Consider the following 9,964-nt stretch of genomic DNA (forward strand, 5'->3'; position numbering starts at 1 on the left):
GGCCAATCAACATGAGTTTGTTTGTTAGGCTTATACACAGCCTTGACGTTGGGGAAGCTTACCTTTGAGTCTAACAACATCCTAAGCCACTTCGAACTCACGGTACGTCAAGCGGTGATTACCAGTTGACGACCTAAGACCTCAAAGCGTGACGTTATTGGCCTCACGATAGACCGCCTCAAACTCGCGTCGCCCCCTCCCTATACTACGCATCAACCTTTGTGCGAATGACTTATAAAAAAAATAAGCGAGGCTTCCAACATTGTCACGGCGATTTCACAGGATCGACGATTCGCGTACGCTTGAGTGCAGAGGCGTCGAAACTATTTTTCGACTGGGGGAGCCAAACAAATTGTACCATACATACATACATCATCATCATCATCATCAATTGTCATTGAGGACTCACGCATGCGCAATATTGCAGGTGCAGGCTAAATATATAAGCCTGATCACCGACCTAAATTCAAATCAAATTCGATCAAATTTTTATCCAACATCCCAGATGCTGGAGAGTAGTAAAAAATTTCTTACGCTCCGCGTTAGAACCAGACCATCGAAAGCAAATTGAATATTCTCTGTACATCTGAGGGTACCCCAGTGCTAACAGTTAATAGACATTATGAGGAGTCGTATTTACATTAAAGTGAAACATAAGCAGACCCGCCGCGGTGGCTCAGTGGCTAAGGCGTTGCGCTGCTGAGCACGAGGTCGCGGGTTCGATTCCCGGCCGCGGCGGCCGCTTTTCTGATGGAGGCGAAAAGCAAAAACGCCCGTGTGTACGAGATTTCGGCGCACGATAAAGATCCCCAGGTGGTCAAAATTAATCCGGAGCCCTCCACTACGGCGCGCCTCATCGCCTGCGTTGCGTCGGCGCGTTAAACCCCACAATCAATCAATCAACATAAGCAGTGATTTAGGAGCGAGTGAAGGAGACGGACACCCACGCTCGAAGTTCGCAATTGTGTGAAAATGGCAGGTTGAACTGTAGAATTATTGTATTTGTGCAAGCCACCATTTTCGGAATCGTTGGTCTTTTAGCCAGCGAACTCCTGCTTGACGAAGCATCAGCGGAAGTCTACGGATGTCCTTTGGAAGGGGGAATTGTGCTCCCCCATTTGTACACCAGGGGGAGCCGTCGCTCCCCCTGCACTCCCTGTTCCGACGCCCCTGCTTGAGTGTGAAAAAAAGATTTGGGAGCAACGTTTGGGGGTGGGTTTGGAGCGTAACAGCGATTCTAGTCAGTCGAAAACGCTTTTCAATGACTCCCTTCATGAACGCAGGCACGCGTTCATGGGGAAAATTTTATTCGCCCGAAGGTTCGGACGTTGCGCGTCGCCCTTCAGACGGACCTCGACTTGGCCCAGGCCAAGAATGGCCGTGGCTGCCGCTGCCAGGAGTGCGCAGTCACTTCAAGGTGAGCATGGTGACGAACTCTTCGAAGTTGATCTTGCCGTCACCGTCCTTGTCCGCCTCGCGAATCATCTCTTCGACCAGGTCGAGCGACAGTTTGTGACCCAGAGTGGTCATCGCCTGGCGGAGCTCGGTGCAGCTGACCAGGCCGTCACCGTTTCGGTCGAACACCTCGAAGGCCTGCAGGGTGTTATGCGTGCGCCGTTGAAGAGAGCGGGAGTAAGAGAGAGATAGAGCGATCTTACACAGGCGCAGCCACTCATTTTAGTGCTCGTGTTCGCACGCAGAGGGAGAGAGAATAAAGGCAGAAACATTTCTAAAAATAAAATATGGCGCAGAAGCCCGGGAACAAAGAAAGGCAAGAGGACGGGATAAGAAACGTTTTGCAGCCTGTCGCCGACGCCACACTGCTCCATTTTTAATGGTATGCCGTATACCTCCTTCGGTAAGATATATATATCGCAAATAACTGCCCCTTTCCCGGATAACAGTGAAGCCTTATTATGGGGATTATCCTTAAACAGTGCCTTTTATGCATTCTGGTACTCGTGTGGGTTAGTCGTCCATCACTCTTCATTTTGCCTTCCTAGTAAGCCCATAGAACACAATATCCCGCGCTGGATATGGATCTCAGCGCTACCCACTATCTCTCTTCTCTTCCCTTTTTGTTCCGTGTGCGCACCTGACGTATCTCTTCTTCGGCGCTGATCGCTTGCACGTCCTTGGTCATCAAGGTCAGGAACTCGCCAAAGCTGATGCGTGGCTTGTCGATTGGTCCCAGGATTTCCTGCAATTAGAAACGATCTATTTACAAAGTGTTAAAAACAAGACACCCGCATTCCGCACTTTACCGAAGCTAGCAACGTTCTATCTCTGTAGACTCAGCACGGCCACGTTCCTATCGCATCTGGGATGCAGATTGAGAAACGTTAACTGGAGTACTGTATTCTACCACGCACGTGTGGCTGCTGAGGTCCGTTCGCTAGCTCATCCATTTTTCGGCACTCCAATAGAGACATTATTACGCACGCTACCTGCGTTGCCACGCGACACATACCTAGACGCACAACACCTATGCGCATAAAATCTGAACGGCATGTAGCCTGAATGTACCTCACGTTGCTTGCCACTGAACGAAGCATATCCTGCAGTTCCACTGTACCCACCAGCTGACAAAACAAATTTCAAATGAGGACCTCAGACCTCGCCTTTCATTCCTCACTACATGTCCTTCCCCGTTCTTTCTTAATCCCACAGCAGCCAGTCCAGAGTGGCTGGAGGAATCATGGCCGCAATGAAGGCAGTGGCAGTGACTGCTCAGAGAGACTCGTTCCCAGGGAATCCTTCCCCCATATATATCAGAGAAGCTCGCCACATGCCTGGAGGTCGGTCTCGGTCGGCTTGTAGCCCAGCGAGCGCATGATGGGCCCCAGCTCGGAGGCCTCGACGGTGCCGTTGTCGTCGGTGTCGTACTTGGCGAACGCCTCCTTGAACTCGGCCACCCGTTCATCGCTCAGGTTGAGCTTGTCTCGCTTCGGCTCCTCCTCCTTCTGCTGTCCCGCTTGCACGGACTGGTCGTCGCCCTCCTCGGCCATCGCGCTCCCACGCTGCCTCTCCGCCTGGTACCGCTGCAGCGACACCTGCCGGCGCTGCCACCTACAGCCCACTGTTGAGGAAAGAAAAAGAAAAAAACACGGCGAATACGCGTAATCTTCGCGGTTTTTCTCGGCTGAAGAAACAGCAGCACAAGCCGTTGTGTCCAGCATCTTTGCTTTGACAATTTGTCCCCGCAAAAAGCATTGTTGCGGCCATCGCCATTCGCGCCACCTCCATATTGGGGGATGTTTTCAAATCCCGCAGAAAGAGGAAAATGAGGATTGTCTGAGCAGGGCGAAATGTCATCGATTGATCGTCATCCGCCGCTCATTCATTTATTAACCTTATTAGTCCCCGGAATGGGATGGCCTCCTCAGTCCAGGAAGCCACGTACTTTATTTAGCTGCAGCCCTAAAGCCCTCAAAATCACCTCGTCTTAAATCTTCACGGCGGGGACCAACTAGCCAACCAGCCTGTCCACTGCTGGGGCGTTTGTTTTGAGGTGGCAGCGCGGAAAGAAGTTGCCGGCGGAAAGTGCTTGATCGTGTTTGGGGGGCCAAAGATATTGGAAGTAGCCTTTTCAGGTAGCACACGTCGTTTCCGTTTCGTGGACACGAATCATGTCGTTATAAATTCTCTCTCTCTCTCTCTCTCTCTCTCTCTCTCTCTCTCTCTCTCTCTCTCTCTCTCTCTCTCTCTCTCTCTCTCTCTCTCTCTCTCTCTCTCTCTCTCTCTCTCTCTCTCTTTCCCCATTCTATTCGAACGAGGGTATGCGTCGGCCTGACATGCCCACTGGGTGCGACCCGTCACGTGGCTGAAATGCGGTATGGGCCTACTGGCGCACCTCATAGCAAGGGTGCGCAGAAATTCGCACGCCCGAAGTTGGACCTGACATTGCTCTTCGATGTTTAGCGTTATCAACCAGTGCCCGCAGCTTCACGTTCCATAGTTTGGCGATGCTTGGCAACCTACGTTAGGGCTGAAAGTAGGCCTAACAACTGGACGATCAGCCCTTGCAGAGGCAAGAGTAGAAGGCCAAAGCGAATAGGAAAAAAAGAACTTAACGACATAAAATCAGCGAGAAGTGATTCGCAAGCTCTCTTGCATTATCAGAAGTGCCCCCGCGAAGTTCATTTATACGTATCTCACCTGCACAGAGGATTGCAGCCACATCGAAGGCCTTGGGTGTCGGCAAAAGAAATGTCCCCACTGGAATGTATACTTGCTTTAGGGCAGGGACGTCTGTTTGATGCTGCCCAACTAGCCAGCCACGGGACATGAGTCTAACGCCTGCATCCCATGTCCTAATCATGTCCTGAGCTGTGTGCCAGTTTCAATACAAGTGGCAAAGCGAATGTTAGGCGTTGGAAACCATTTAACTGTGCGAGAAGCCCCCAGCATTGTATCATGGCAAGTCCCCCACTTTATTATTAAATTCTGTGCGACGAGAGCAGCTAACCAACCACGGCGGCTGCACGGCAAATGCGCGCGCATGGTTGAGAGTGCGTGAACATGTGTGTGCACCCGAAAACTGTCCTCAAGCGACCTGGGAATGGACGTGCGTTGTTTATTGGCTCCCAAGCGTACACGAGGCCACCAGGAGGTGGCCATGGTCACTTGGAGGTGACCATGGCGACGAACTCGTCGTAGTTGATGCGCCCGTCTCCGTCCTTGTCGGCCTCACGGATCATCTCGTCGACCTCCTCGTGCGTCAGCTTCTCGCCCATGGTGGTCATCACGTGACGCAACTCGGCGCAGCTCACGTAGCCATCGCCGTTACGGTCGAACACCTTGAAGGCGTCGCGGATCTGCTCGTCCACGTCTCCTAGGCGGAACTCCTCCTTGGCCATCAGTGTCAGGAACTCGGGGAAGTCGATGTTATCCCGCGACTCGGAGCCAACGATCTCCTGCGTGGGCACGATGGAACCCGAGGCATAAGCCTTTTCCTAATTCAAGTACATGCAGTCAGGGACGATAGGAACGGGACCACAAAAATACGAACCAGTATAAATAGCGTGATTTTTCGTGGAGGTAAAGATGACGCGTGGCTCTATTACAATAACAAAGTTGGGAACTTGGTTTTCCAAGTCTGCCAATAACTCGTTCGTTTGTGTTCGTATTTGTTTGCCCATGATTGTTTATAGGTCCGCCTGTTGTCTCTCATCGCGGTCAACCGACGCAGTTCCTCCATTAAGATCTTTATGTGACCTGTTTTCACATTCGTGTAAAATTTTTACAGATTGTTCTCCTAACTTAATTTTGTAAAACAAGGGTGCGAGAATTAAAAAGTGTTTTCGCGGGTACAGCGTAAGGTAAATGTCGTTTGTAACGGCTGGTTTCACTAGTCAGAATAGCAGACAGATCAGAGCCGAGAAATGTTCACGTAGTCCTGCTAAACAAAGAGGGAAAAGAAAGTGCGCAATATTTTGTTTTCTTGTCGCTACATTGTTTTTTTTATTTGTGCTTACGTAAGAAGATTGGCCGCGTAACTGCTCACTCCGCTGCAAATGTCGATGAAAGACGATAGTCATCTGCCGACCCTGCCAGGTAAGTGTCTCTCTTCTCTCCCCTACCCACTTCTTGTGCTCTCCCACTTCCTTTCCACGATAAATGCGGAGGAAGTCTGTAAATTCAATTCAATATCCCCGCGTTCGGCTGCCCGCACAATCTAATGGAAGCTTTTGTTCAGCTTGGAACACTACCTCAAGTTCCAGGCTAGCGCGAGCTGTTTTTGTACTTTCGGGACAAAATGTTCTCAACATGCACTTTTTATTTGCTGTCGCGAATATCAAGCACACATATATTTTCAGTTAAAAGAAAGCTGCGAATAACAGTTGCGCATTGATGACTTTCCTCTAATATGTTTCCTTTTTTCTCAACAATGTGTACAGGGACGAAGCATGTTTCCAGATTTATTGGTACGGAAAAGTTTGGCTAAGTTTTGGCTATATAACACAGATGATGACTGTGTTATTTACCGTACAATAACCTGCTCTACTGACAAACTGGCCCTCCAAACTGACCTTGACTCTATATCTACTTGGTGTTCCACTTGGTTAATGTCGTTGAATAATTCTAAAACTAAACTTATGTCATTTACAAACCACGCATCGCGCATTCAAACTTCCTATTCCTTAAATAACACAACTGTTGAGCTAGCAGACACCTACAAGTACCTGGGACTTAACCTGCACTGTGACCTGACATGGAATCATCATATCGACACCATTCTTGCATCCGCCAACCGCTCATTGGGTTTTTTAGAGCACAGACTAAAACATGCTCCATCTAACCTCCGCAAACTTGCATACACAACTCTCATCAGACCTAAAATTGAGTACGCATCTGCCATTTGGGACCCTGACAAAGCATACTTAGTTGACAAAATTGAATCCCTTCAAAATCGTGCCGTTCGTTTCATCTTTTCAGATTATTCACGTCATACCAGCGTCACGGCTCTAAAACATCGCGCATCTTTACCTATCCTATCAGATCGACGTAAACTGTCACGTTTATCATTGTTTCATAAACTCTACCATCACTCTTCTCTTCATCCTGATTTCTTTTCATCGACACCGACCATCTTTCCCCGACGGGACCATGCCTTAAAAGTGACACGTGTGAAATGCCATACTTCCAAATATTCACAATCCTTCATACCTCGCACAATTGTGGATTGGAATGCCCTACCATCTCACATTGTAAATTTTGCAGATCCGACCAAATTCCAAGAACTTTTACAGACTTACTTCGTACGTTAACTTTACTAAATAGTGCTTTTATAGGTTCTAGAGCTCCTTCAAGATTTTTTGTTTGTTTTCCTTCTTTCTTGGTTTCTTTTTTTTTCTTTTTTTGCCTCACACCCACTTGTATTTATTTGTTTGCCTATTAACGTGCTGCTAGTATTCTTTTTTTTTCGTTCTCAATGTATCCTGCCCCCTATGTAATACCCTCCTAGTGAGGGCCTTTAGGGGTATTTTTGAATAAATAAATAAATAAATAAATAAATATTAACTTCTCCTTCAAGGATTCCTTTAACTATTGACCGGAATGCTGAATCAAGGGACAAACAACCAAAAACTTTCGTGTTTAGGTAGCCCAAAAAAGAAAAGACTTCTGACGTTTTTCGCTGCGCTCCACATTATTCACATTCACTGGAATGTTATAAGTCAAGCCAATTACAGAGCCAATCCAAATCTGTCAGAGCCACCACCGAGGCGATTCACGTTCGCTAACAAGATGGACAGGTATACCCGCAACAGTCGGGCCTGCGAATCAGCTAGACATTCGTTGTTTTTTTTTTCTGTCCTGGAAATTGTGGTCCTATATGTGTTATTGACGTTTGATTTAGACACGCGTAGCAGGCCGAACTACCAGTGAACAACCATAGCCTTTAAAATATTGTTTTCCGGAACCTTGCACAATCCGCAGGTCCGTATTGGCACAAAGCGGGAAGTAGCAGCAGCAAAGGAATTGGTAGCCGAAACTGGCTTGCGGCTCATCTCTTCTCCGCCATACCCCGCCGGCGTAGTTCGGGAACAAGCTTTCCAGACGCGGAGGCTCTCTTGGATTGGAGGAAATTTGGTTTCTTTAGCACCCCATTGGCGCGTTGCCTCTCACGTTAGCTGGACCCATGGGCACCCAACCTGCATACACTCCCTTCTCTAGGGGGTACCCAATACCATTTTTGCCCAAACGAGATTTAGTTATAATTACCGATACAGGCCCTCTCCCCTCCTAAGAGATAGCGCGACATATACAGCTCCAGCCGCAAATATGATTGCCTGTATTTTACACCTATCCGACTGACAAACAATCCGCGCATATAGCGAATACTCGCGCCTTCGGAAGCGCCGCTTAAAAGCATTATTTCTGCCTTTTGACAGTGCACTGCCAAAGTTACACACGCGACACGAAGTTCAAGCTTAGAGGGTGACGGCGTTCTCACGCCACATTCCAACGCACAGCGGCTTCATTTTTCAAAGTAGGCAGCTGGGACGCTGCCACCGCCTATGTCAGAAAAGATGGAGGGGGGGGGGGATAGAGCTTTATACTAATATATATAAGAGGTAAATGTGTTGCTGCAAACGCGTGTCGTCATGGGCGTCGCCATAGCAGCTGGAACCGTTCCTCTCCGACTTGGTCTGGACTGCAGCATGCCTTCTTCCTCTGCCCCCTTGCAGCGAAGGCAACAACAGGGGGCAACCAAACACTTTTGTTCTTGTTCAAATTGCATGGAGCATTTGGAAAATGCCCAACGAAGAAGTTTTTTAGGAGAAACGCATTTGTGCTTACAGAAAATCTTCAAATAGTGCTTTATGAAAAATGGCTGTTTTGGCAGCCGCAGGCAAATTTTGACCATGTCGGTGAGCCATGCCAAGGTAAAATGTAACGCTTCTTCGCAGTACACGACGGTGCACGCTCGTCGAAGCACCGTTCGCCCAGACACTGGCGCCAGACTTTATTCTAGTGTGTATTAGTAGGAAGGCAGTGCCTGTTATGTGGACCAGTGGATGATGATCATGAACAAAGGATAATGTGCAGCCTTATTCTGTAGACCACACCATGGACCGTATCACGGTATAGTTGATCCTTAATCGTCTAAAGTAGCCTAAAAGATACCAATCCACACTCACTTACTTAAATAATGCGTAGAAATTACTTAATAGAACAGGTTACAGCAAAAAAAGAGAAAAACACTACACAAATGCGCCACTACCTAACGTGGCGCAGAGTTCGCGCCACGGAAGCCGACAACCGTACTACTTTTAGCACTAGCCCGAAACAGAGCGTAAGCATGTTGCCTAGGCCACTGAATAAACCTCAGCAATATTATGTCGTCTGGTCCACAAATTAGGCAGCGCGTAGTGTGCAAGCTCTACGGGGAGAGTCACCGCGACGACTGTGCGCGCACCTTGACCTGCGCCTCGGTGGGGTTGTAGCCCAGCGAGCGCATGACGGTGCCCAGGTCGGAGGCCCTAATGGATCCGCTGCCTTCCTTGTCGTACAGCGTGAACGCTTCGCGGAACTCGCTGATCTGCTCCTCGCTCAGCGGGTTCCGCTCACCCGGCTGCGCCTGGCCGGCGGACGACGGCTCCAGGCTCGTCGACTGCGGCCGCTCCACGTCGTCCATGCGGCTCGGTGGGGCACGCTGCTTCGGCGACGCGACTCGACCAGCCTCCGAAACGCCTGTGGGAGGCAGCTTCGCACGGCGTCTTCCTTTTCTTCGCTGAAGAAGCCTCCCGAGAGAGCATGGGGGATTGGGTAGACAATTGGTCTCCGCTCCCTCTTTTAATGGCGTTGATTTAATATGTTATGTAACAGCACCGATATCTTTGATAAACAGCGCACGCTCAGCAAACCAAAACTTTAGTCGTAGCTGCGCTGTAACCTTTGTACAATGGGTAGTGCAAGAAAAAAGACTGAGCTCTCATCCCTCCCATTTTCCTCTACCCGTTGTTTCTTTGCGTGCTACATTACGCTGAAAATGCACCTTTTTTAGGGGAAGCATTAACCACAGAAAATGAGTTGAAATGAAAAGGCTTCACTGTGAAAATCATTTTAAAAGATCAAGAACTCTGTGGACTTTTTTTCTTTTTTGCTGGGAGGTGGGAGGGGGGGCAGTGACAATGTATGCCCGGTAGGAGGAGGACGAATAAACTTTATTTCTATATTAGTTCAGGAGTAGTGGCAATGGGGGGTCTTCTCAGTCCATAAGTCCCTGGGCGGTCGCTGCCAGGCGGGCCCTTTCAACCAGCCGAAGCTGATCGCCGGGGTCCGGGCTGGCTAGCATGCGTTCCCTCTTCTCATGGTTGGGGGAGGGTATGGGGGGAGGGATGGTGTGTGGGAGCACACCCACATCATATGGTAGAGTGTGAAGGGTTGGGGACAGTATTTGCAGGTGGCGGAGTAGGAGGTGGGGTGGATGGCGTGGAGGAGGGTGCCGTGCGGGTAG

At 49.2% G+C, this 9,964-nt stretch overlaps 2 protein-coding genes across 2 annotated transcripts; both read right to left on the reverse strand.

Moving 5' to 3' along the window:
* Window positions 1–1,399: 1,399 nt before the first annotated feature.
* On the reverse strand, window positions 1,400–3,082 carry LOC144167765 (calmodulin-like). Its single transcript, XM_077696946.1, has 3 exons — window positions 2,793–3,082; window positions 2,096–2,200; window positions 1,400–1,593 (listed from the first exon to the last, which is right to left on the reverse strand). Exons 1-3 carry the CDS (start codon window positions 3,006–3,008, stop codon window positions 1,408–1,410), a joined length of 507 nt encoding a protein of 168 aa, XP_077553072.1. The 5' UTR covers window positions 3,009–3,082; the 3' UTR covers window positions 1,400–1,407.
* A 1,465-nt stretch (window positions 3,083–4,547) lies between these two features.
* On the reverse strand, window positions 4,548–9,227 carry LOC144167766 (uncharacterized). The gene is made up of 2 exons (XM_077696947.1): window positions 8,924–9,227; window positions 4,548–4,916 (listed from the first exon to the last, which is right to left on the reverse strand). Exons 1-2 carry the CDS (start codon window positions 9,140–9,142, stop codon window positions 4,623–4,625), a joined length of 513 nt encoding a protein of 170 aa, XP_077553073.1. The 5' UTR covers window positions 9,143–9,227; the 3' UTR covers window positions 4,548–4,622.
* Between the last annotated feature and the right edge of the window lie 737 nt (window positions 9,228–9,964).

The sequence above is a fragment of the Haemaphysalis longicornis genome, unplaced genomic scaffold (assembly GCF_048455015.1).
Source record: "Haemaphysalis longicornis isolate Haplotype H1 unplaced genomic scaffold, Haemaphysalis longicornis Haplotype H1 scaffold_2, whole genome shotgun sequence".
In the NCBI taxonomy this organism is placed as follows: domain Eukaryota; kingdom Metazoa; phylum Arthropoda; class Arachnida; order Ixodida; family Ixodidae; genus Haemaphysalis; species Haemaphysalis longicornis.